This window comes from Rhinopithecus roxellana, chromosome 13, assembly GCF_007565055.1.
Source record: "Rhinopithecus roxellana isolate Shanxi Qingling chromosome 13, ASM756505v1, whole genome shotgun sequence".
NCBI lineage: Eukaryota > Metazoa > Chordata > Mammalia > Primates > Cercopithecidae > Rhinopithecus > Rhinopithecus roxellana.
The window spans coordinates 835,883-863,056 of NC_044561.1; the positions used below are offsets into that span (position 1 = coordinate 835,883).

At 41.7% G+C, this 27,174-nt stretch overlaps 1 protein-coding gene across 7 annotated transcripts in view; it reads right to left on the reverse strand.

Annotated features, from left to right (window-relative positions):
* Positions 1-27,174, reverse strand: part of TNRC6B (trinucleotide repeat containing adaptor 6B) — a 283,394-nt gene that overhangs the window by 74,167 nt on the left and 182,053 nt on the right. For 6 of the 7 annotated variants that reach the window (XM_030915672.1, XM_030915676.1, XM_030915675.1 and 3 more), the window contains 2 exons: positions 8,293-8,380; positions 3,208-3,229 (listed from right to left, as the gene is read on the reverse strand). In XM_030915672.1, coding sequence (XP_030771532.1) covers positions 3,208-3,229; positions 8,293-8,380 — 110 coding nt within the window. Of the gene's footprint in view, positions 1-3,207; positions 3,230-5,321; positions 5,402-8,292; positions 8,381-27,174 lie in introns of those variants that run through there. The other variant, XM_010379493.2, reaches the window with a different exon arrangement.

The following is a 27,174-nucleotide window of genomic DNA, read 5'->3' on the forward strand; positions in this document are numbered from 1 at the left end:
ATTTTTTGTATTTTTAGTAGAGATGGGGTTTCACCGTGTTAGCCAGGAAGGTCTCCATCTCCTGACCTTATGATCCACCTGCCTCGGCCTCCCAAAGTGTTGGCATTACAGGCGTGAGCCACTGCGCTCGGCCTACTAACGCAGTTTAAGGTCATCTTATGCTGATACACTCTCATTAAAGCCAGCCATCACTCTTAACATCTTTTTTTTTGTTGTTTTCAATTGAGACAGGGTCTCGCTCCATTGCCCAGGCTGGAGTACAGTGGCACAATTATGGCTCACTGCAGCCTTGAACTCCTGGGCTCAAGCAATCCTCCTATCTCTGCCTCTCGAGTAGCTGGGATTACAGGCCTGTGTCACGGTGCCTGGCCCCTAACATCTTTTTAACAAGGCTAAATTTGTATGTCCAACCTCCTCTATTACATAGTCTATGCAATTGGGCTTTTTAATCCTAAACTTCATCCCTGTTAAATCTGAATGATTACATCAATTCCTCAAACTCTTTCAGTTCTACTCTAAAATCCAACGAAGGAGGATATTAGCTTCTACCTTAAGTGCTTTCTATTATTTGATACCTGGGTAGCAAGCCAGCTCTAGCCTATGTCTTCACATAACCTCCACTTGAAATTTCTATGCTATTCCTCTGCAGAATTCTCACAATTTTTTTTTAATGGTGGAGAATACAGGAAGAATATATAATGAATGCACTACTACTCTGAAATACAGAAAAATCTCACTTCAGTCCTCTATACAACAAGGGTCTTGGCACCAACGGTCTTTTCTTTGTGCTTCTAGCAACTGTTGGGGAAAGATGGATAGATTCAGAGTGAAGGGGAGATTGCCTGAGAAAGACACCATCTTTGGGAAGAGGAACATGTCCCCCAGACATGTTAGCTGAGGTAAGAGAAGAAGGAGACTTAGAGTACCAAGGTGGGCTACTGGGAATAAAGATGAAGATGTGGCTGTAAACCTAGACCCAACACTAGAAAGGTCAGGCCCTCCCTCTGTTTACATTCTTAACATCCCCAGGGACAACTGGTATTTTTACTTGCTATATAACAATTAAATCCCTTAGGAGACTGAAATGGCCTCTCATCTCCCTTTAGGATTATTTTATGTTATCTTTTGATTGGAGGGGTGGGAGGTAGGGAGAGCAGGTTGACTGTGAAACTGTATCCCATGACATGGTAGGTATGAGAAAGCGCCCAATTGGAAAAAAATTTTTTGGGTGGTGAGTAAAAAGAAAAGCTTGATTTTTAAGACTGGTAGAGGAAAGAAGAATGTGTTTGAGAACAGGTCTGGTATCCCTCCCAATTTTTTTTCTATAAGAAAAGATGCCTAACAGATTTTCTGTTTCCTAGCACCACTTATCATACAGAGCAGCTCAGTTCTGTAGCACAACTAACACTTGGCTTTGCAAGCATCAGTCTTGTGGCCAGCCTAGGAACCCAACCACCATATTCCAGCAACCAGAGTCTAGATTGTCCAGGAAAAAAAATGCCAATTTTCTCATCTGTTGTCCCCATAAATCATCAAAAAGCCCTACAAATATAAATACTTAAGTGCCCAAATCCTTTTCTAGAAAGTATGTTGGTTTAGAAAGCATGGACACTGTACCAGCATGAATAACACTATTTCTATGGCAAAGTATCATTTATATTTCAAGCAAGTAATTTACAAAGATCCTTCCAAAATAAAGCCTACTTCTGGGCTGAAACTGAGGAAATGTGCAAGGGCAGATACTATTCTCTGTAACCCATGAATTATAACTAATAATCATGGTTTCTTTTACACTTCACTACAAACTCCCAGACTACATTCTCCTTTGAAATGTCTTTTGGTTAGAAATTTATTGTAGTAACGCCTAGTTATATGAGAATTTATTTTCCATAACTAAGTTTCCTAAGAAATTAGCACTGTCCTATTACTCTTTCATCATTGTGTGACAGGCTTTGGTCTGGTAGTCCAACAAAACAAAACAAAACAATGAAGAAACCAATCATTACAGGGCCTCCCATCAAGCCTTGACCTCTCCATCACCCTTGGCCTTCTCCAAGTCATCACAGTCACATCTAATTCCCTTCATCTAAGGCAGTGATTCTCAACTAGGGACATGTACTGGGGTCACCTGCAGAGCTTTTCAAAATACATCTGCTAGGGCCATGGCCTGGGACTGTGTATTTTGACGATTTTATGCAAATGATTCTTATGCATACCTAATTGAGAAACACATATTTAAGTGGGCAAGGAGAGGAGCTATCTCAAAGAATTAACTCTCTCATTCTGAAGGGGAAATGAAAGAAAGTGTGAACATCACCAGACAAAACTACATGATGAAAATCAATAGGAGAGCAAGAAGCCAAAACAACACAGACTACTAGGTTAAGAATGACCCAAGGGGCACCTGCTCCCGTTTATAACATTTTTTAACAGAGTTAAGTTACTCAAAATATATTATCTTTCAAAAAAGTATATTCCAAGTTTTAGCTTAGAAGGCAGAGTAAACATCCTAGGTGCAATATTCCATTATCAGACTCAATGCATGCTATCGGTCAAGGTGGTTGACAAACCGTTATAATTCGCATCTGTAAATTAAAAGCTGGTGTTTGTTTTTTGCTATTATTCCAAAAAAAAAAGTTTTGAAAAGGTTCAATTCAAAATCATGACCCACATACTTTTTTTTTTTTTGAGATAGAGTCTCGCTTTATTGCCCAGGCTGGAGTGCAGTGGCATTATCTCGGCTCACTGCAACCTCCGCCTCCTGGGTTCAAGTGATTCTCATGCCTCAGCCTCCCAAGGAGCTGCGATTACAGGCATGAGCCACCATGTCTGGCTAATTTTTTACTTTTAGTAGAGATGGGGTCTCAGCCATGTTGCTGGCCAGGTTGGTCTCAAACTCCTGACCTCGGGTGATCCAGACTCTCAAAGTGCTGGGATTACAGGTGTGAGCCACTGTGCCCAGCCATGACCAATATATTTTTTAAAACAAGGTATTTACTCTTTCGACTCCTAAAAAATTTAAGGCCAACTAGAAACACTAATACAAGTATTTTCAATTTATCATTACTGCTCTTCAGTGACTGCAAACAACCCACCTTAATTACTCTACGCCCACTCTCTTTTCAGTGGATTGGAGGCTGAGTCAGCAACAGTGTAAAAGCTAAACACAAAAGGTTCTAAATAATTTAAAGAGAAAAAAAAACTTACCTTTGGTTTTTTGTTCCGTGACCTGCAAAATAAACAGATAAAAGTAAATGAGATTTGCTTTTTAATTCAGTACTATATTTTCAGACTACTTTAGTCTGATAACTCAAGTAATCCAAGCTGTCAGGCACACAGGCATAGCTGAAATCCAGAAAAAGGAGCTGGGAGTCAGTTCAGACATCCTTCCAAAGACTATGGCCATATGTCCAGCTATAATTTACATGACCACCATTAGGAAGAATAGTAAAACTAAAAAGCATTCCACTCATTATAGGATGAGGTCCCTGTACTGAGAATGCTACTTGCATTTTGATTGCTATGACTAGAGAAAAATCACATGAATGTGGCCCAGAAACTAAATTAGCCATAGACACAAAAAGATTCCCCTATGAGTATAGACACAAACACTTGATCTCAAATCTGAAAAGCAACACTTCAGGGACTTGTCGTCAGGGGCACCAGACATCATGGTCGGAAAGCGGGATTCAAAACCAAACCTTGTCACTTTCTGGCTACGAGATCCCCAGTTTTCTATTATCTGTTGAATGGAGATAATAGTATATCACTGCAAAGGACTGCTGTAAGGATTAAATCAGATATGCTATGCAGTGCTCAACAAATGTTTGCTGTTACTATCAACATTTATATAAAATAGCATGAAGTACAGCACTAAGACTGAAATATGTAAATTTTGGACAAATCAAGGGTGCTTTGTTTAAAAAAAGTATTTCTTTATATAGTAACTAATACGTCTACAGAAATGATTAACCTCTAGAAGGGTGGACAGGCTGAACACAGTAATGGACTTCAGAGAGTTTGGAAATGATGATTAGGAGCCTTGTAGAAAACTGCTTCTGATATTTTTAAGAGGGGAAAATAAAGGAGGGCATCTAATTTATAACAATAAAACAAAAGGTGATACACAAGCAAAACATCCAAAAGGAACTATGCCATCACTGCAATAGTGGTTACATTAAATTATTGAGATCATGGGTGATTCTGACTCATTTTCCCAACTGTTAATCTTTTAAAGCATTTTTATTTGGTTATTGACTTTTGTAATAAAAATATTCACATAGCAAAGAAGAAGTTTGATGATTTGTGGCTGGTAATCATACTGGGTTATGGCCATGGGGGTTCACGAAAACACAATCATCTTTGGAAGGAAGGTCCTGTAGCTGACCAGCCCACCTTGTGATGGATCCCAGCACATCATCAGACTCTAAATAGGAGTTAAAGGATCCACCTGTAGAACATCCTGGTGTGTTTCCTACATTCCTGTGTTAAATGACAAGCTAATTCTATTACAGTGAATTTGTGGAACCCAGTGTCTTAAAAATGAATGTTTCCCAGTACTGTTACACAGCTCAGTTATACTGAAAATACTCTTATATAATTTTTCTATATCTCCATTTATCCAAGAATGAACGATGTGCAGCCACTTACCAATTCCCAAAGGCAATTTAGGTTTTATACCACTGTAACTATTTCTTAGAATGCCATTTTGAAGATCAGTCATATACAGGAAGTCAGTGCCTTCCCATTGTAAGCAACAAACCCAAATAATGTCAAATATGTCTTATCATGTGGGTTCTGTTAAGAGCTGTCCCCCAGACGGCAAAAAGCTGGACAATCAAAGCATGTGTTCTGCCAACACTAAACAATTAGCAGCATCAGCCTAAATGAATGTGAATGGAATCCTTCTTTGACACCTCTCTCATGAATGGATATCTAAAAGTTTACTCAGTGATGGCTCCAGGAAGAGCCAACTGCTACAATCAATGAACACTGGAAAAGGCTCATGCTTAATTTCTGTGTGGAAGTAACTTCGTTTTAGCTTTAAGTAAGTGTCAATTCTTCAAGAAAATTATGTTTCCACCTTCATTCTTGACCATTCACTTATTAAACAATTTCTGAGTGATTATTCTGCACCAGGCACGGCCCTAGTTACTGGCAATACAAATACGAATAAAACCAAGAAACTTACAGTCAGTCAAACAGTGAAGATGGACACAAAGAGGTGGTCATAAAGCGCTGGGGAAAGCAGCATGAAAGATGTGGAAGCCCTTAGAAGAGGCACCACAAATGTTTGCGGACTGAATGAATGAACCACTGACCACATGATAGACCTCTGGCACGTTCTCCACGATTCTTTGCATCATAGCACATTTTATGGCTCCTAGCTGAGGCGTTGTCTCTACAATAAGGTTGGAAACCACGAAGATAATCACATGGTAAGCTTTGTGCTCTCCTTAAAACTGCTAAATCAGAATTTAATTCTGAAATTATGCAATGGTTCAGTATAATAAAACAAGATCAAAGGCCACGCATCAGCCTGCGTCAGCCTAGATTCTGTGTCAAGCTGATCTGGAACATTTTTGAGCAAAAACGATAGAATTTTTACTGTTCATAAAATTAATCACTTAGAAATTTTATTTACGGTGATTTTCCCCTTTGCCATCACTTCTTAATCAGCTCTTAATGCAGATGAAAGCACACAGGAGAGATCATCCAGCTACATAAACTACATTCTCTGCATAAATAATCTCATTCACTCTCGACTACATTCACACCATCTTTATTTTAAAGCATTTTTTTCTTTGTGGAATCCAATGAAAGTTTACAGAGGCATATTTTATTAATCATTTTAGATACTGATATTTGTAGTTTAAGAAAACACTGTTATGTATGTTAAAAATGAAAAAGGAATATATACTCTCTAAATCACTCTGTTTAGCATCCTCTTGTTAACAGCCTTTGCTCAAGTTCCTTGGTACCCAGTCTATAAACCACTCATTTCCAGAGACTGCAAAATCCAATTTTTGTAACAACTTAGTAGACGAAACGTGTGAGTGTCCTAAGGAAAGAAAACTTTCACTGAGATTTAATCTCACATCACTCCAGTTGGAGGTGGAGGGCACCATGGGTGCGAGGCACAGGGAAAAGAGCCCAGAAACCACAGGGGCAATGCTACAAACACCCCACGGCTGGTGGAGCTGCATACTGCAACCTCAGTGACAGGGCATGTGGCCATGGACCCAAAGGGAAGTACAAAAACGTCTCTGGGCTGTTATCTGACTTCTATTACTATTATTATTATTATTATTATTATTTTGGACACGAGATTTCACTCTGTCACCCAGGCTGGGGTGCAGTGGTGCAATCTCTACGCATTGCAACCTCCGCCTCCTGGGCTCAAGTGATCCTTCTACCTCAGCTTCCAAAGTAGCTGGGACCACAGGTGTGCACCACCATACTCGGCTAACTTTTTTCTTTTTTTTTTTTTTTGGTAGAGACGGGGTTTTCATGTTGGCAAGGCTGGTCTCGAACTCCTGGACTCAAGTGATCCGCCTGCCTTGGCCTCCTAAAGTGTTGGGATTACAGGCATGAACCACCACACCAGGCAATCTGGCTTCTTTATTCAGACTTTTCACTCCAGAATTTTAGGCAATTCTAACAAACTCAGGTGAGAAGCAACACATTAGAAGTAGGTACCCTGACAGCATGAAGATGTGATGGAGAATATACCACTATTAATAGAAACAAACACAATTAAAAGCAGACAAAATCTTCAAGAGCACAGCGGTCTATTATAGCACCAAATAATAATGAATGTTCCTCTTAATTAAGTCATGAAGAAAAGATAAAGTTACATTTCATATATTTAACATGGCAGGGACATATGCAATCCAGTTCAGAAACTATTTTCAGAATTTTTCTTATGCTGATACTCACACATTATTATTTCAATAATTCAAAAAATTGAGTTATGAGAAATGCCATATCCAATAAAGCTGGAAAAAACGTGCAGTGTTACACTGGCTTGTGTTTGATTGGCTTGACTCTGTTCTAAATCTAGAGTCTCCTCTGAACCTTGTCACAGTTTCTTTCTCCCTAAACTTAGCTTCAATAACTAGCACCAACACAGGGACCCTCAAACCTATCCCTATTGTAGGCCCTGCTTCGCAAATGCTTTACATAGCATAACAATACCTGACAGAAAATCACCTTGCCTCCAAAAAAGGCACCAAAGTAACCCCTGCTGAGCCACAGCCCAAGTTAAAAGATGCAAAAAGAACGGTAAGGTGGGGAAACAGGTAAGATCAGACAATGGACAGGGTAGAGAGGCATGCTCTGAAGCAAACAGGGAGGGCAGGCGCATTCTAACCACTCTGCCTTAGACAACTCTGCTGGACAAACCGCTCACCTGAGACCTGAGAGGTGATAGCTGTCAGCCCTTTGTCTTTTTTCTTTTAGCATCTCTTGTTTTCTTTAACCAATTCCTCAAAGCCACACAATGCCATATCCTCCAAAGCACTACAAGGGCTCACTCGGTCCTTTCCGAGAGGGATTTCTACTTGTAACTCTCCAAAGGTAAGACTCATCTAGACACGGCACCATGTGGGGACCAAAAGAACACCGGGGCAACCTCCAGCCAGTTTTTAAAAGTTATTCTATAGGCTTAAGAAAATGTAGATTAAATTAATATACAAATAAGGAAATACAACAAGAATTGAGAGTTTGAAAGCTCTCTTGCCTTTCTAATATTGTTTACTGTTGTTTTCAAAAAATCAGCCATAGCATTATTTAACATGTACTTTATGGTAACAAATGCAGACCTTGAACTTTCTCCCACTTCCAAATATGAAAACTTTTAAGTAAACTAATGTCTCAAGTACCGTTACTGAGATATCAGGTATTCAGGCCAGGTGCAGTGGCTCACACCTGTAATCCCAGCACTTTGGGGGGCTGAGGCAGGCGGATTATGAGGACGGGAGTTCGAGATCAGGCTGGCCAACATGGTGAAACCCTGTCTCTACTAAAAATACAAAAATTAGCTGGACGTGGTGGCAGGCGCCTGTAACCCCAGCTACTCAGAAGGCTGAGACAGGAGAATCGCTTAAACCCAGGAGGCAGAGGTTGCAGTGAGCCAAGATGGTGCCACTGCACTCCAGCCTGAGCAGCAGAGCGAGACTCTATCTCAGAGAAAAAAAAAAACGGTATCAGGTATTCAAGCCAAGACAGTTTCTTCTTCTGGATGCCGGATGCCTAGTGGATATAAAGACAGACTTAACTGATTAAACTCACCTTCTGAGTGGCTTCTTTTTTCTTTTTATCCTCTTTCTTCCTTTTCTTGTCTTCCATTAACTGTTCTTCCCTTTCTTGCTCCTTCTCTCTGTTAAAGTAACATCATAGCAGAAGGTTATACATCTATATTCACAACCCATTTCTGTAGCAAATTAAATGCTTGTAAATGGTGTGCAAGACGACGTTTCATCTCTGTGACTGAGTAGAACCCAGTATTTCATTTAAATCAAAAGGATGCATAAAACTCACATTTAATTATTCCCCCATCTTGGTTTGTCACCCCTTTTGCAAAACATGACATTAAGTTTGGTTTCAAAGAAGCCTATTAAGGTGAGCTTTTATAATATCTTACTAAAAGAATACACACACAAACACACACACGATTAATACAGTTCCACTCAGCAAAGGACCTGATTTGAATATGACAATATCCAGATGGCTTCTGGGCAGTATTCCTCACAGATAATGCAGAATATATTAACTCAATTATGGTACATATGTATTTATCATAAATTAGATGTTTTTCCATGACATCTTCAGAGTGGTGAACATAAAACTCTATGCTCTGTATTCCACATTTTTTTTCTATATTTATTATTTTATATATTTTCTACTTGTGTTTTCTAAGGCAGGTACTGAGTGTCCTATAAATCAATGTATTCCAGGCCAGGCGTGGTAGTTAACGCCTGTAATCCCAGCACTCTGGGAGGCCAAAGCGGGCAGATCACTTGAGGTCAGGAGTCTGAGACCAGCCTGGTCAACATAGTGAAATCCCGTCTCTACTAAAAATACAAAAATTAGCTGGGTGTGGTGGCACGCTCCTGTAGTCCCAGCTACTCAGGAGGCTGAGGCAGGACAATCAATGGAACCCGGGAGGTGGAGGTTGCAGTGAGCTGAGATAGTGCCACTGCACTCCAGCCCTGTCAACAGAGCCAGACTCTGCCTCAAAAAAAAAAAATAATAATAAAATAAAATAAATAAATGTGTTCCCAATTGGGTGAATTCACTACTACATCTTCCTGTACACATGAATTAAGACAATCAGGTTTTGCTCCACTGAATTAGAATAAAAATGATATATAATCATAAACATTCTAGTTGGAAAAATGTGCTGAATCTGAAGAATTATTAAGAGACTGTAATTTACAGCACACATTTGAAAAGTAACATTTATTGGAATGCTGTCAACTTTCACTCTATGTATCAAATGGGAAAAAACATACATTCAACCAACCGCAGTAACTTCAAAGCTCACAGTGGGAAACCCCAGACTCTATGCTTATGGAATTCCATTGCTGTAGGGAGACTTTAAGATCTAGTTCCCAGGTCCTCAGAACACCCAACAGATAACAAATCCATGGTTTCACAGATATCACCTAGAATAAAGCCGAATTACAAGTGAGTCATATTAAAGGTTAAGGGAGTAACAGGTTTGCAAACACGGCAAAATCATAAAGACGGTTCCTGAAGGACTCAACTTTGGGCAGCAGAGATCTAGTTTAACATACTGAAACTATACAAAAGGAACCATGGATGAAAACTGAGGTGGGCTCTCGTGAATACATAATGATGTTTTATTTATAGAAAAAAAGGCTTAAAAATTATTTTACCTACATGTTGTCACTGACTTTGTCCGCATTCAAATATTAGCCTTTCTCCTTCTGCACCTCTGGGTATAAAGATATAAAAGCCTAACATGCAAAATCCACCCAACCAAGGAGGAGATTTTACTGAAATTTCCTTAGGTCTCATGCTGGATTTCTTTGGAGTCAGATTGTGTGCCTCTGTCTAGGTGTGAAACGTGTGGAGAAAATCCACCTGCAGCAGCAGTGCCCTCCTTTAAGAAAATGGATTTACAAACACCGGTAAGATGGACGTTGACCATCTCAGGCAGGCTGGCCATGGGTCCTGTTATATTTGGCCCTAAGAGCCTTTTGCTTCCTCTGGCTGTAAGTGGAAGGAGTGGATGGGGTTCCTCACGCCCAAGTTGCTGTAACTTGGCTTCTACATTTTACAGTGAAACCAACTACAGAAAAGGAGCAACCACAGCCTGAATATCTCCTGTTTAAAGATTTGGTGTTTACAAAAAAAAAAAAAAAAAAGTATTACGTTGTCATTTTTTTCTCAATCTAAAATTATTCTAAAATTAAAAGTTTATTTTAAAAAATGCAATGTTGGCTGGGTGCAGTGACTCACGCTTGTAATCCCAGCACTTTGGGAGGCCAAGGTGGGTGGATCACCTGAGGTCAGGAGTTCGAGACCGGCCTGGGGGACACGGTGAAATCCCATCTCTACTAAAAACACAAAAATTAGCTGGGTGTGGTGGTGGGCACCTGTAATCCCAGCTACTCAGGAGGCTGAGAAAGGAGAATCGCTTGAACCTGGGAGGTAGAGGTTGCAGTGAACCAAGATCATATCATTGTACTCCAGCCTGGGCAACAAGAGCAAAATAAATAAATGAATCAATAATAAATAATAAATCAAATAAAACATAAAAAAAGGGGGTAAGTTTTAATCAAACATGTTCTTCAAAAACAAACTAACCTTTTCAAATATTGTCCCTATAAACAGGCAATTCAGGGAAATAGACTGAAATTCATGTACAACAGAAGTAAATTCATTTCTAAAACAGATATATTTCAAAGCTTTTCAGGTGACAGGCTATACTTTCACCCTGTTTTTTGTTTTGTTTTGTTTTAACCACGCATCTTGGTAGGATTTAGTCTTCTCTTTAAATTTCACTTCCTTAGGAAGAATCTACTTTGCCAAACCTGGCTTAAAAACCTGCCATTTACTTAACAATAAATCAAATAGTGTGGGTCTCACCTTTCTTCTAATTCAGTCCTGTTCTCTATCTAGGTTGCACATTAGCACCATTTGGTGAGCTCTAAAAAAATCCTGGCTGGGTGCAGTGGCTCACGTGTGTATTCCCAGCACTATGGGAGGCTGAGACAGGTGGATCACGAAGTCAGGAGATCCAGACCATCCTGGCTAACATGGTGAAATCCCGTCTCTACTAAAAATACAAAAAATTAGCTGGGCGTGGTGGCACACACCTGTAGTCCCAGCTACTCAGGAGGCTGAGGCAGGAGAATCGCTTGAACCCGGAGGCAGAGGTTGCAGTGAGCCAAGATTACATCACTGCACTCCAGCCTGGGCGACAGAGCGAGACTCCATCTCAAAAACAAACAAACAAACAAACAAAAACCCTATTCTGAGTCAGAGCCCAAGCAGAGAGCAATGGGTGTCTATGCAGAGAAGGCATCTATGGGGGTGGTGATGGAGATGGGTTACATACAGGAGACTGATGCACTGTTTAAGTATAGTAAGAATAATAGGGCTAGGCATGGTGGCTCACACTTGTAATCCCAGCACTTTGGGAGGCCAAGGCGGGTGGATCACCTGAGGTCAGGAGTTCAAGACCAGTCTGACCAACATGCAGAAACCCCATCTCTACTAAAAGTACAAAATTAGCTGGGTGTGGTGGTGCATGCCTGTAATCCCAGCTACTGAGGAGGCTGAGGCAGGAGAATCGCTTGAACCCAGGAGGTGGAGGTTCCAGTGAGCCGAAGTCGTGCCACTACACTGCAGCCTGGGCAACAAAAGAGAAATTCCGTCTCAAGGAAAAAAAAAGAATAATGACAGCCATGTTTCTCACTGTTGAGAAAATAAGTTACACAAATGGAAGAAAAGGGAGAAAACTCAAATGAACTCTGTGGGGTTGGATCTAAATTAGTTACTGACATGAACTCATGGTTTCCAATATATATAGACATAATAAATATTAGCTGTAACTTTATGTACATGTGAGATATGTGAATATAGATTCCTTCACACACACACACACACACACACACAAACACACACACGCTTATTCCCTTAGCTCTGTCACTCTGAGGGCTAGAGAACAAGCAACATCCAAATAACAATGAACACACTTAGCACCCACTTTTGCAGCTTCCATTCTTCACTAAATAAACCAGAGTTCTCTGGGAAAAACAGCTAATTCTGGGATAGGATAAGGAAAGTACAAGATGAACCTGGAATGTACATTTGCCAAGAAGCAAAAGAGTGCACAAAGAATGATGGGATCCATCAAATGACCACAGAAGACAGTTTGAAGTGCTCCTACAAGCTAAATCTGGAACAACATCAGCATCAAAATAAGTAATTATAGTAAGAGACTATAAGCCATTGTATAAAATAGGAAAACACAAGTTCATACAGAGAGAAATAAGCAAACGAATACATTGAAATGAGGAATGGAATAGTTACATAGTTTGAAAGCACCTCCCCATAAAATACTTGTGATAAAGGGTTGAGAAGAGTAATTAAGTCAAGGAGACGCCTGTCGAGATACCACCTTAATCAAGTAATCCATGTGAACATCATCAGCTACTAGACAAATTCAAACTGGGAGTTACACAACGGGATGCTGTAAGAAGAACACAGCATCGATTCTGTGATACTCCTTTTAAAAGTGTTTTTAACCCGAATACCATCAAAGGAACCGTCAGACAACTCCACATTCAGAGGCATTCTGCAAAATATACTGGCCTGCAATCTTCAAAAGTTTTAAGGCTATGACAGTCAAGGAAAGACTGAGGAACTGTTCCAAATGAAAGGAGACTGAAAAGACGTAACAACCAAATGTAATGTGTGGCAAATGTCACACCCTGAATGGAGATCAAGAGTAAGTGGTGGTAACGTATCAGTGTATTAATTTTTTTCCTATGATGGTTACATTGTGGTTCTACACCAGAATGTTCTTTTTGTTAGAAATATACTATATTGCTGGGCACGGTGGCTCAAGCCTGTAATCCCAGCACTTTGGGAGGCCAAGACGGGCGGATCACGAGGTCAGGAGATCGAGACCATCCTGGCTAACACGGTGAAACCCCGTCTCTACTAAAAAATACAAAAAACTAGCCGGGCGAGGTGGCAGGCGCCTATAGTCCCAGCTACTTGGGAGGCTGAGGCAGGAGAATGGCGTGAACCTGGAAGGCAGAGCTTGCAGTGAGCTGAGATCCGGCCACTGCACTCCAGCCCAGGCGACAGAGCAAGACTCCGTCTCAAAAAAAAAAAAAAAAAAAAAAGAAATATACTATATTGCCCAGGTGACAGAGCACTGGATCTGCAGTTAATTCTCAAATAACTCAGGGGGAAAAAGGCTTTTTAAAATCATACAGATTCAAAGTCTGTAAGTTCCAGATTGTTTCCAAAAACAAAAGAAAATACAAACAACCAACATAAAATTATTGCTCAGGCAGTACCCCAGGTCAATTACATAGAAATCTCCAGCTATTTTGAGAAGTCCCTCCAAATGGTTCTAACATGTAGCTAGGGTTGAGAAATGGCTCTAAATTCTTGTTTAAACCTATACTTGAAAACATTATTACCTGATTTACGCCTCAAAAATGAAACCTCCCATCACCTGAGCCCAGGAAGTTGAGGCTGCAGTGAGTCATAATCGTGCCACTGCACTCCAGTGTGGGCAACAGAGTGAGACCCTGTCTCCAAAACAAAGAACAAAAAAAACGCCTCCCATACAGCAACGAATGCAAATGCCAAGTGACTAGGCGGGTCCTACTTGATCATCAATTGCTTCTAAGTATGAAGGGCAAGAGAAATCGTTCATATTTTCTCTCATCTCTAAATATACAGCCAGATATAAAGCTCATCACTTTCAAATTATGTAATTCATTCAACAAATTCAGTTAAGTATTTACTGAGTCTCTACTACAGCTTCCCAGGCAATACTATGGGCACCTCCAATTCCCTAACTTTGTGCCAAGAACAGTTTATAGGTGCACCCAGCTTCCAAGTACATATGGAATACAAAGCCCCTCAAACTCCTTACAGCCCAGCCTGGGGCAGCTGCTAGCCCAATCCAACCTCATCTACTTACCCCAGTGTGCTATACAAATCTTTTCTCTGTGTGTCTTGACCTGAAAAGGTAAGGAAGCATTGTCTAGGGGAGCTGAGGGTTTAAATATTGCCACTGCAGGGGACGAACGTGTGGGAGGTACCATGCAGGCAGAAAAAAGATAAAGCAAGTGCAAACACCATAATCTAGAATAAATCCTGCATGGTAAAAAGCCAAACTACTCTTGAGAACCTCTCAGGTTAAGAGAGAATACAACAATGTTTCCTTCTTAATTTTTTACAATAATAGTAGAGAAAAGTAGAAGTGACTTGTAGCTGAACAGAAAATGCCCAATATTCGGCCGGGCACAGTGGCTCATGCCTGTAATCCCAGCACTTTCGGAGGCTGAGGCGGGCAGATCATGAGGTCAGGAATTTGAGACCAGCCTAGCCAACATGGTGAAACCCCATCTCTACTAAAAATACAAAAAAAATTAGCTGGGCATCGTGGCAGGTACCTGTAATCCCAGCTACTCAGGGAGGCTGAGGTAGGAGAGTCACTTGAACCTGGGAGGCAGAGGTTGCAGTGAGCCAAGATCGCACCACTGCACTTCAGCCTGGGCGACAAAGCAAGACTCAGTCTCAAAAAAAAAAAAAAAAAAAAAAAAAAAAGAAACAAAGAAAACACCCAATATTCACTTAAGCTGAGGTATAGCAAGACTGCCCTGCATGCAAGTTCAGAACACCAAAAAGCAATGATGCTGACATTCCCAGGAACAGGCTGCATCCCAGAACTCATCCTCCAGTGGTCCGAGACCATGCAAAGGGAAGGCTAAGAGCTTGGAGCATCTGTAACTGGCATTCAAAGCCATTCACAGTACAGTTCTAGCTTTTACATTTTCCTCATCCATTCTGCATGCCTGACAAAAACCATCCTCTTTAATGTCCATCACACCTTACCCTAGTGTCAAGTCCTAGCTCAATATCCATTTGCTTGAACAGCACCATCCCCAGTAACCCCAACTCTAGAGAAACTCGCCTTCTTCTGTAGACCCCATAACTATTGCCCCGCTTCTTGTTTGGCCCTTAAGGTCTCAAGGCAGATGACACCGGTCATTGGCAGCATCAGAGCACCTGAAATGACTTTCTGCAGCATGGTTGCTTTTACCGGGGTGATAATAGGCACAGACTGACTTGGCTCTCTTCTACTAGGATGCCCAGGAACTGACTCATTCTTTTAACAAACATTTATTGAGTGTCTCATATGAGCCAGGTACTTTTCTTTTCTGTCACAAAGGCTGCAGTGCGATGGCACGATCTCAGCTCACTGCAACTCCCGCCTCCCAGGTTCAAGCGATTCTCATGCCTCAGCCTCCTGAGTAGCTAGGATTACAGGCGCCTGCCACCACGCCCGGCTAATTTTTGTATTTTTAGTAGAGACGGGGTCTCACTATGTTGGCTGGCCTGGTCTTGAACTCTTGACCTCAAGTGATCCACCTGCCTTGGCCTCCCGAAGTGCTGGAATTATAGGCATGAGCCAATGCGCCTGGCCAAGCCAGGCACTTTTTCTAAGCACTGGAGATCTGGCAGAAACAAAACCGAGCTTTGGCTCTCATGCGACTTAGATCCTAGTGGGGGAGACAGGCAACAAATGAACAAGATATACAACAAGATGCATGCATAAAATACACAGCTCAGGTGACGACAGTGCTCAGGAGAGGACAGTTCACCTGACAGAGAAGGAGAGAGGTGGGGAGAGGAACACCTTCCACATAACAGTTAGAAAAGGCCTCTGATACAGTTGCATGAGAATGGAGACTCACTGAGGTGAGGGATGGGGCCATGTGGGTATCTGGGGGAGAATATTCCAGAGGGAGGGAATGGCAAATGTCAATGAGTGAGACTGGTGCATCTGAGGAATGGCAGCCAGAATGCAGTACAGGGAGTAAGGGAGGAGGTGGCAGGGATGAGACCAGAAGCAGGATGCGGGGGTTGGGGGAGGGGGGATCTCCTTACAGGGAATGCATTTTCTAAATTAACCAGCACACATTTTCTGGTAATTGAGTAAGGAATCAAATTGGGACTGAACACAAGCACCTAAACGCAAAACTTCCAAAATCTCTTCTTCTCAGCTTCAGTCAGGAGGCCCACCTCTCCCCTCAGCTGTCAACCTTGCCCTCGGCGGGCTGGCCTGCTCCACCAGAGCACCCACCACTCCAGACAATGGCGAGCCAAGTGTGTGCAGCCAGCGTGTGGCCAGCCGAGCGTGTGTGTGTTTGCCACGGCTGAAGCCTCTGAACACAAGGGAAGGGGAATGAACCTTCCTCTTCTCCCTGCCCTATGTCCGTGGCACAAACACCCAAAACACAGTAGGGCCTCCAAGTAAATGCTACCAAAATGCATAATTAAAGAGCGAGCAAAACTTTCTAGCTCCCGGCGGACATGCACTTAAAGAACAGCCTCAAAACAACGAACTAAATCATCTAATAAACATATGATGAGTGACTATGATATGCCAGGCACTAGTCTGTGATGCACTGAGGATATAAGACTATGCAAAAGAAGGATGGTCCCTGCCCTCAGGGAGCTGACATTCTAGATAGGAGACATAAAACACACACACACAACGCCAGGCAATGCCACGAAGACAAAAAAGCTGGAAAGGGGCCAGAGTGTCTAAGAGGGAAGAGATGGGAAGAGGGGGCTGCCTTCCAGGAGGCATCTGCAGCGGGCATCTGTGAGGCAGGGACATCCAGACCCCTCCATGAAGAAAGCCATCAGGGAGATGAGTGACCAGGTCAAGAGAAGAGAAGTCCCAGGGCCCGAGATGGGAAAGTGCTGGGTGTGAGTCTGGGAGCAGGGAGATGGCTACCCTCACTTCTGCCCTCTCTCGGCAGCAAGCCTCCCCAGACACACACCCACACCTTCTCTGGTTTTCTGGGCTTACTTGGTAGTCACCCTCATCTGCACCAGAAGAACTGGGCATTGTGGCTGAAAGGTTGCCTTCCACCACATCAGTTCCCTCAGTATCTCAGTGCTCACTTGATGTCAGGCACCAAACTGACGCTAAGAAATCAGCAACAAACAAGATACAGTGCTGCCTGCCTTCCTGGGGCTCTACATTCCACTTTTTAAATAGTCCTACCTCACCTCACAACCCAGACAGCACCTTCAGGGCAGGAAACTGTGCTCTCCTTGCTCTGTTCCCTGTCTCTACACACTTTAGAATACTCTGAAGAGAGCCTGCAGTGCCTTTGCTGTTTTGAAAGTACCAGAATCTTGCATGTGTGAATTCAAGCTTGTGATGATCCAGGTAAGAGATCAACTTTTGTTTTTGTGACAGAGTCTCATGCCATCTCCCGAGTGCAGTGGCGCGATCTCGGCTCACTGCAGCCTCCGCCTCCCAGGTTCAAGTGATTCTCCTGCCTCAGCCTCCTGAGACGCTGGGATTACAGGCATGCGCCACTATGCCCAGCTAATTTTTGTATTTTTAGTAGAGATGGGGTTACACCATGTTGGTCAGGCTGGTCTCAAACTCCTGACCTCAGATAATCCACCCGCCTTGACCTCCCAAAATGTTGGGATTATAGGTATGAGCCATCACGCCAGCCAAGAGATCAAGTTCTTTCCACAAACTAGAGTCACGACCAATGGTTCCTGCATGCATGTCTCTGAGCCTATCGTGCCTCAAACATGCAGGAGAGGCAGGGCTGACAATTTCACACTTGAACATATAAATCTCCACCTGTACGCTGATGGGAGTGAAAGGATGGTAAGAACCTTCATTCAGAAGAACAGCCAGGATTCATCTTGACAGGAAATGGTTGCACATTCCCAGGAGCATCTTCCTTTCCATTAAGGTCTGGATGACTGGCTGTGACAGCATCAAAACCTACCCCTGACACGCTGTGATCAGAAGGGTGGCGGCACCTTTGGTCCTAGTCCCAACTCCACAAAACTGAGCAGACAGACCCGAAAAGGAACAGAGCCACCCAACATGGGAACTACGCCAGAAGTAAACGAATACTGTAAAAGATTAAAAAGAACTCCACAATAAAAAGGAACAAACCATTAATAATACACCAACTTGGATGAATCTCCATGGAATTATGCCGAATGAGAAAAGCCAGTCCCAAAAGTGTCAAACTGTAGATTCCATTTAGATAACATTTCTGAGATGACAAGTGGTTGGGTGCCAGAGGACACAAAGGGGGGTAGGGTGAGGCAGGAGTGGTTAATCAAAAGGGTGACACTAGTGACCCTTATGGTGACAGAACTGTCCTGTATTTGACAGTGGTGGTGGGTACATGAACCCACATGTGATAAAATTGAATAGAACTAAACACATAGGCAATCAAATACAAGTAAAACTGGGGAAATCAAACTTTGGCAGATTATATCAGAATCTGGGCTGGGACATTGTATTACAGTTCTGCAAGAAGCTACCATTGGTGGAATGGCATACAGAATCTCTGCCTTGCTTCTGGCATGTGAAGCTTGCTTCTACAGTTATCTCAAAAATTTTGATTAAAAAAAAAGAGCTTCAAACATTGACTCATCTTTTGGTCTCCTGTTTGAAATTTTGTCAAGGACTCCTACTTTAAACCATTTTCTTTATGAAAGTCACATAAGAGTCAAAAGGAATTTGAGAAATCATTTAGTCCCCACATTACAGAAATAGATTTCCAAAAATATTCTAGAATCTATACTTCATCCTAACATGCTCAAATTGTTAGTTTAATCGATCAAATATTCCTTAACTACAGCAGGAATATGACAGATAGCCACAAGGGTATTTAAAATGCTCCTCTTACACATAATTCACAAGACAATTCTTTTCCCGGGAATTTGAGTGGCGTACTAGTCACTGAGCTATGATTTCACTTTGTGGTGGTATCTTCATCAGCTTAGTCAACATCAATTCCAAGACCCACTGGCCTATTTCCAAGACTCCTTCACAATTAGAGATGGGGAAGTGATTTATGCTGTGCCAGTAAGGTGCATGCATGACTTTACTAGAGGACACACAGGGCACCCATCTTCTCAGGGAGCATTATAGGGATGACGTGGTCCTGGAGCCTACCCCTGTAACGGCAATTTCCTGAATGTGCAGGAAAAGAAAAAAAGCTCCCATGGGACCCCCAGTTCCATGGTGTGGTGCTGGGCGCACCATCTGACCCTCAGCCTCTCAAGTACCATTTAATAAACCCACACACCAGAGAGAATGAATTCTAGCATCTACACACTAAGGACTCTGCCCAACACAGATTTAAACACGGGTTTTCAAAATGCACCTAAGACATGTGACTTGTATGAACATTATTTCCTTAGAAAACAAAAGGTAATCTTGGCAACTTATAAAGCAGTAAGAAAATAACTAGCCACAAAACCATTACCAATCATAACTAATTAAGCATTAATGACACCACGTGCATATTTGGGGTAAGAAAAATTAACAAAGGAAGTGCAATGAAAAGAGTTAAGCAAAGTGCTCAAGGTATCCACTTAAAATGTTTTTAATTAACAATGCACACACACAAAAAGCATGTTGGAACATATCCATTCAGGCAGAGGAAATTACATAGTAGGGTACTCCAAATATCTATATTGGATTTATTCTTAACATTTTGTTCATTTGCTGGATCTGAGGGAATTTAATGGGATGCTAATGTAATTTGCACATATTAAATTTGCAGACAAGGCCAAAAAGCACTAGGGCATAAAAATCATTCTAAGTGGCTTATAAGAAGAAAACAACATTAAAACTAGGAAGATTAAGGTAAAAGGATTTTTTATTAATTTTAAGGGATAAAGAAATTTCTCCTGCCTTCAGTTTTATTATGTGACATGTGATAGGTAACACTTTTATATGTTGGTAACAAAATGTAACACAGTTCCTTCTACATAGTGTTACCTTCCTTTCTGAGGCTGTGTAAAGCAATGCTTCTCAAACTTTAATGGGAATCTTGTTAAATGCAGATTCTTATTTAGAAGGTTGTGGGACAGGGCCCGCAATTTTCCATTTCTAATAAGCTGCTGGTCCCTAGATCTTTGAGCAGCACACAAGTATGCACTTGGTTGTTTATTTTCAAGAAAATATATAATTGTAGTCATTTCTTAGTTAAAATCTCAATATCAAGCATATACCTCATTATTTTTATCTGTGTTTCAATGCGAAATTACAGTATAACCTTAGTGAAGTTTTTTTGTTTGTTTGTTTGTTTTGAGACAGGGTCTTGCTCTATCCCACAGGAGTGCAATGGTGTGATCATGGTTTGCTGCAGCCTCAAACTCCTGGGCTTGAGTGATCCTCCTGCCTCAGCCTCCCAACTGGCTGGGACTACAGACATGCTCCACCATGTGCAGCTAATTTTTAAATTTTTTGTAGAGATGGGGTCTTGCTATGTTGCCCAGGCTAGTCTTGAATGTCTGGACTCAAGCAATACTCCTGCACTGGCCTCTCAAAGTGTTGGGATTACAGGTGTGAAAACCACACTCGGCCTGGGAAGGTATTTTAGATTAAACAACTCGTGTAGCGCAGACTTCATGAAACTCTACTGAAATGATGACATTAGGAATAGCTAGGATCAATCTGTGCATGTGCAGGCAAGGACAACTGCCAGCTGGATGACAGCAAATGAAAGGCACCAGACATCCAAGGGTGGCATCAACTGTAGGATGAATGCAGACTTCAGAGATCTCAAGTGAGTAAAAGAACGTGAGGCTCAGAATCCATGAAATACGGCAACAGACTTTTGCAGACATAGCCTCTGACTCCAAGCTTTTCATGAATTTCCCAGTTTACATATTTAAAGGCACATGCAAGGAATTGGTTTGTCTGGAATTACTCAAACCAAACAAAGACAATTTTTATTTATTTATTTTTTTATTTTGAGATAGTCTTGCTGTCACCAAGCTGGAGTGCAATGGTGCGATCTCAGTTCACTGCAACCTCTGCCTCCCGGGTCCAAATGATGCTCCTGCCTCAGCCTCCCGAGTAGCTGGGACTACAGGTGCCTGCCACCAAGCCCAGTTAATTTTTGTATTTTTAGTAGAGATGGGGCTTCACCATGTTGGCAAGGATGGTCTCAATCTCTTGACTTTGTGATCCGCCTGCCTCGGCCTCCCAAAGTGCTGGGATTACAGGCATGAGCCACTGCGCCCGGCTGATAATTTTTTTTTTTTTTTTTTTGAGATGAGTCTTGCTCTGTTGCCCAGGTTGGAGTGCAGTGGCGTGATCTCGGCTCACTGCAACCTCTGCCCCCACGGTTCTAGCAATTCTACCTCAGCCTCCCAAGTAGCTGAGGACTGGGGACTACAGGAACAAGACACCACATCTGGCTAATTTCTCTTTTTTTGAGATGGAGTCTTACTCTGTTGCTAGGCTGGAGTGCAGTGGCGCGATCTCGGCTCACTGCAACCTCCAGCTCCCGGATGCAAGTGATTCTCCTGCCTCAGCCTCCCGAGTAGCTGGGGCTACAAGCGTGTACCACTACACCTGGCTAATTTTTTGTATTTTAGTAGAGACAAGGTTTCACCATATTGGCCAGGATGGTCTCGATCTCCTGTTCTCGTGTTCCACCCGCCTCAGTCTCCCAAAGTGCTGGGATTACAAGCGTGAGTCATCGCACCCAGCCACACCTGGCTAATTTTAATAGTAGTGATGGGGTTTCACCATGTTGGCCAGGCTGGTCTCCAACTCCTGATATCAAGTGATCCGCCTGCCTTGGCCTCCTAAAATGCTGGGATTAGAGGCGTGAGCCGCTGCGCCCAGCCAGCTATTTTTAAAAACTTGTTTTTACTTTCCAAAATTCTATGTGGCAAAAGCTACAACCAACAATTTGAAAGATTTTTCCCTGCAAAAAATTTCAGGGTTAGAATGGTGCCTGAAGAACATTCGTCTCATGCTTTACATACTCTGGCTGGGCAGCTCAGCAAACTCTAACAAAGAGAGATGTGGCTTCCTACTCAAACTTAGTGCAGCTGGGTAGGAAGTTCTTGATAGTGCCTTGAGAAATGTCTCCTGATAGCTTCGACTCCCTGGTCCTACAACCTCCTTTTCAGAACACATGGAACAAATTATCCAAAAATGTGTGGTTATCCATGATGCATCCAAGACATTCTTAGTTCCTTCACACATTCCACTCACGACCTGGTTTTCTATCCCCCTTACCACTGGGATTATTATCCCTTAAACATGTTCCAGTTTGTCTACCCTCATCCAATTACCAGGCAAGGCAGCACCAAATAGGGTGGGCCTGCCATTTACTTGTCCCCTATGATATACCACTGATAATACTGTTAAAGAGGTCATTTGCTTTCTTGGAAATCACATCTTACTGAGTTACAGCCACCTAACACTCCTGTTTTTTCACAGTATTGCTAAGTCACTTTTCCATGACTGAGTAATAATGTATCTCTATTAATGCCCTCAGTGCCAGACTGTCAAACTGCCATCACCACCTCTCCTGATCTTCCCTGCACTTCAGGAAATGGCCTGGAACTGTATTTTCCAAAATCCCATTCCCCATAGGGTTCCAGATTAGCTGCCACCAAGGAGAGGTCCCCAGATCCCTACCCTTCTTAGATCTGGAAAGCAGAAAAGAAGTTAATATTCTCTAGAAACAGTTACATAGGCAACAACAGGCAGGACTTTCCCATTTTGCAGCAGCTTCCAGATGATCTAAAGCCATAGCAGCACACAGTGGACATCACTGCTCCTCTAGGAAGATGCACTCTAATCTCATTAACAACAATAGGAGACTTCCTGAATTTCTTTCATCAGACTTTCCAATGGTTGTGTGAACCTTCGATTCCCTATATTAAAATCTTTCCTATTTGGAAAGTCAAATGGAGCCTACCGAAAAGGTTACCAAAATTAGTGAGTTTAACGAGGCTGCAAAATACAAGACCGATATAAGAAAACTCGTTATATTTCTACATACTAGGAACAATCAGAAATGGAAATTTTTTTTTTTTTTTTTTGAGACGGAGTCTCACTCTGTTGCCCAGGCTGGAGTGCAGTGGCCGGATCTCAGCTCACTGCAAGCTCCGCCTCCCGGGTTTACGCCATTCTCCTGCCTCAGCCTCCCGAGTAGCTGGGACTACAGGCGCCCGCCACCTCGCCTGGTTAGTTTTTTTGTATTTTTTAGTACAGATGAGGTTTCACCATGTTAGCCAGGATGGTCTCAATCTCCTGACCTCGTGATCCGCCTGTCTCAGCCTCCCAAAGTGCTGGGATTACAGGCTTGAGCCACCGCGCCCAGCCAGAAATGGAAATTTTAAAAAAGATTCCATATATAATAGCATCAAAAACTGTGAACACATAAGAATAAATCTGACAAAAATATGCAAGCCCTGAATATGTACACTGAAAACTACAAAACATTGCAGATAGAAATTTTTAAAAACCTACGTAAGTGAAGAGATATACCATGCTCATGAATGAAAAGACTAAATATTGTTAAGATGTCAATCACCCTCCAATTAATTTAGATTCGACAAAATCTCTATATTAAAATCCCAGCAGAATATTTTGTAGAAATTGATAAGTACCTTCTAAAATTCATATGGAAAAGCAAAGAACTCAGAATAGTCGGTAACTATAAAAAGAACCAAGTTGGAGGACTTGCACAACCTGACGTGAAGATTTATTATAAAGTTAAAGTGATTAACACAGTATGGTACTGCCTTATTTTTCTATAGACAAAAAGTTTAATGGGATAGAAGAGAATCCAGAAATACACTGATTATACACACACACACACACACACACACACATAAAATGAGAAAGAGAGAGAGAGAGAGAGAACCAATTTTCAAAAAAGGTGCAAAGGTAATTTAGCCGAGAAAAGAGAGTGTTTTCAACAATTAGTGTTAGAATAACTGGTAGGAATATCTTTAAAAATGAACCTCAATTTGTACCTTGGAAATATATAAAAATTAATTCAATGAATCATAGAACTAGATGTAAAACCTAAAACTGTAAAACTTCTAGAAGAAAACATACGAGAAAATCTTTGCGACCCTGTGTTAGAAAAATTATTTTTTCGACACAACACCAAAAAGCATAATCCATAAAAGGAAAAAAAAAAAACTGATATATTGGACTCAAAGTTAAAAACTTCTGCTCTTCAAAAGACAATTAAGAGAATAAAAAGATTAAGCCACAGACTGAGAAAAAGTTATCTGCAAATCACTTATCTGACAAAGAATTTATATACAGAGTATATAAAGAACCCCATCTTAAAACTGGGCAAAAGAGGCCGGGCACGGTGGCTCACACCTGTAATCCCAGCACTTTTGGAGGCCAATGCGAGTGGATTACTTGAGGTCGGGAGTTTGAGATCAGTCTGGCCAACATGGTGAAACCCCAATGCTACTAAAAAACCAAAAATGAGCCGCATGGTAGAGGTGCATGTCTGTAATCCCAGCTACCAGGGAGGCTGAGGCAGGGGAAATTTCTTGAGGCTGGGAGGCTGGAGGTTGCAGTGAACCAAGATGGTACCACTGCACTCCAGCCTGGGCGACAGAGTGAAACCCTGTCTTTAAAAAAAAAAAAAAAAAAAAGATGGGCAAAAGATTTGAACACTTTGCTAGAGAAGACATACATGTGGCAAATAAACACATAAAAAAGATATTCGACATCATTCATGATTACGAAAAAACAAATTAAAGCCACAATGAGTTGTCAACACACATGTACTTCTAGAATGTCCAAAATTAAAGACTCACCATTCCAAGAATTAACAAATGGAACTCTCTCATGGTGGGAATGTAAAACGGTACAATCACTTTGAAAAGCTAAACATACACCAACTATATGACCCAGCCATTCCATGCCTAGGTTATTTACTCTAGAGAAAAGAAAGCATATGTCCAACAAAGACTTCTAGATGAATATTCATAGCTTTATTCATAATAGCTGAAAATGAGCAACTGCCCAAATGCACATCAATAGGCAAATGGATAAACAAATTAAGGTAAAACATACAACAGAATGCTACTTACTCAGAAATAAAAATAATAGACTACTGTTATACATAACATAGATGAACCTAAATATGAACCTAAAAATAACTATGTTGAGTAAAAGAAGCCAGACAAAGAAGAGTACCTACTGAACGATTCCACTTGTCTAAAATTCTAGAAAATGTCAACTAATGTATAGTGACAGAAAGCACATCAATGGTTACCTGGGGTGGAGAAGGGGCAGGGAAGGGTGGCAGAGAGAGGTGATAAATGGGCAAGAGGAGAGAGAGGGTGGTGAAGGACATTTAACTATCTTTGCACACATTGTTTGAAATTACCACATTGTAAATGTCAATTATATCTCAATAAGGAGGTAAAAGGAAAAATAAGGAAGAGAAAAAAAAAAGAAAAGCCTTTCCTACATGGTACCTGGAATGGCCCATTTCCCTGGCAGAACCCTGAATGACACAGCCCCATAAGTGAGATCTCTTCATCAGTTGAAATTTCACCCTGGGTGTGCACACTGTTCCCTAAGATCACGAATCTGTAAATCAGAGCTTCTGCACAGATAACGCTCCTAGGATGGGTGCCAGGTTTCATTTTTCAATGCGATGAAGTCTCTTATAGAAAAGAGCTTAATAAGGAAAATGTCTGAATTTTTAGAGCTGTTACCTTTACATTAATTCTCTGGAGTGCTGTAAACTACCAGCATCTTCACTGAACTTTCCTTTGATCAGCAATACCTACACTGTGTGTTTATAAGGTAATTCAACCAAAGCTGTTCATTTTTTAACCATTCTTACGGTTTTGCTTGTCTTCAAATAAGGTTCTTCGAGTTCAAAGGACACCTTAGGTTTTACTGTGAGATGTAGTGAATAAATCTTTAACATCACCTCACATTTTACTCCTGAAAGTACTTTCCTATACACCACAATTAATATGCCATGCTTCTAACGACAGCCTGAAATTAGGAGTGGTTTTACAAATATCCAAACAGGCTAAGAAAACAGCCTCCCGGGGCCGGGCACGGTGGCTCACACCTGTAATCCTAGCACTTTGGGAGGCCGAGGTGGGTGGATCATGAGGTCAGGAGATCAAGACCATCCTGGTTAACACGGTGAAACCCCATCTCTACTAAAAACAAAAAAAAAATTGGCTGGGTGTGGTGGCACACGCCTGTAGTCCCAGCTACTCGGGAGGCTAAGGCAGGAGAACCGCTTGAACCCGGGAGGCGGAGGTTGCAGTGAGTCGAGATTGCGCCACTGCACTCTGGACTGGGCGACAGAGCAAGACTCTGTCTCAAAAAAAAAAAAAAAAAAAGAAAGAAAGAAACAGCTTCCCAACGAGGGCTTATACCACATATTCTAACATACACACATACATACATTTATCTATTTATCTATTTTATTTTATTTTATTCTATTTTTGAGATGGAATTTTGCTCGTCACCCAGGCTGGACTGCAATGGCACAATCTCGGCTCACTGCAACCTCTGTCTCCCGGGTTCAAGGGATTCTCCTGCCTTAGCCTCCTGAGTAGCTGGGATTACAGGTGCCCACCACCACACCTGGCTAATTTTTTAGTATTTTTAGTAGAGACGAGGTTTTACCATGTTGGCCAGGCTGGTCTCGATCTCCTAACATCAGGTGACCCACCTGCCTTGGCCTCCCAAAGTGCTGGGATTACAGGTGTGAGCCACCGCTCCCGGCTCACATACTCTAATATTGATAATCTGGAACCACTAAAAACTATGTTTACACCTTAAGGGCCAGGAGCAGCGCTCTATCATGAGCACTCCACAGTGAAGAAACTAAAATGAAGATGAGGAATAGCAGTCTTAGCTATGGCCTTGGGAAGAACTACTCTCTACAGAAAAGTGATGAAATATGGCTCCTAAACAGGAGAGAAAATAAGTTTATCAACCAGAATCCACAGCTCCAAGGCACATATTATTCAGGAGAAAAACTGAGAACTTATTAACAGTAAGTGGTGGGACAGCTTTTCTAAACATTCAGGTGTTTTCCTTTTCATGTTGCATTTTTTTCC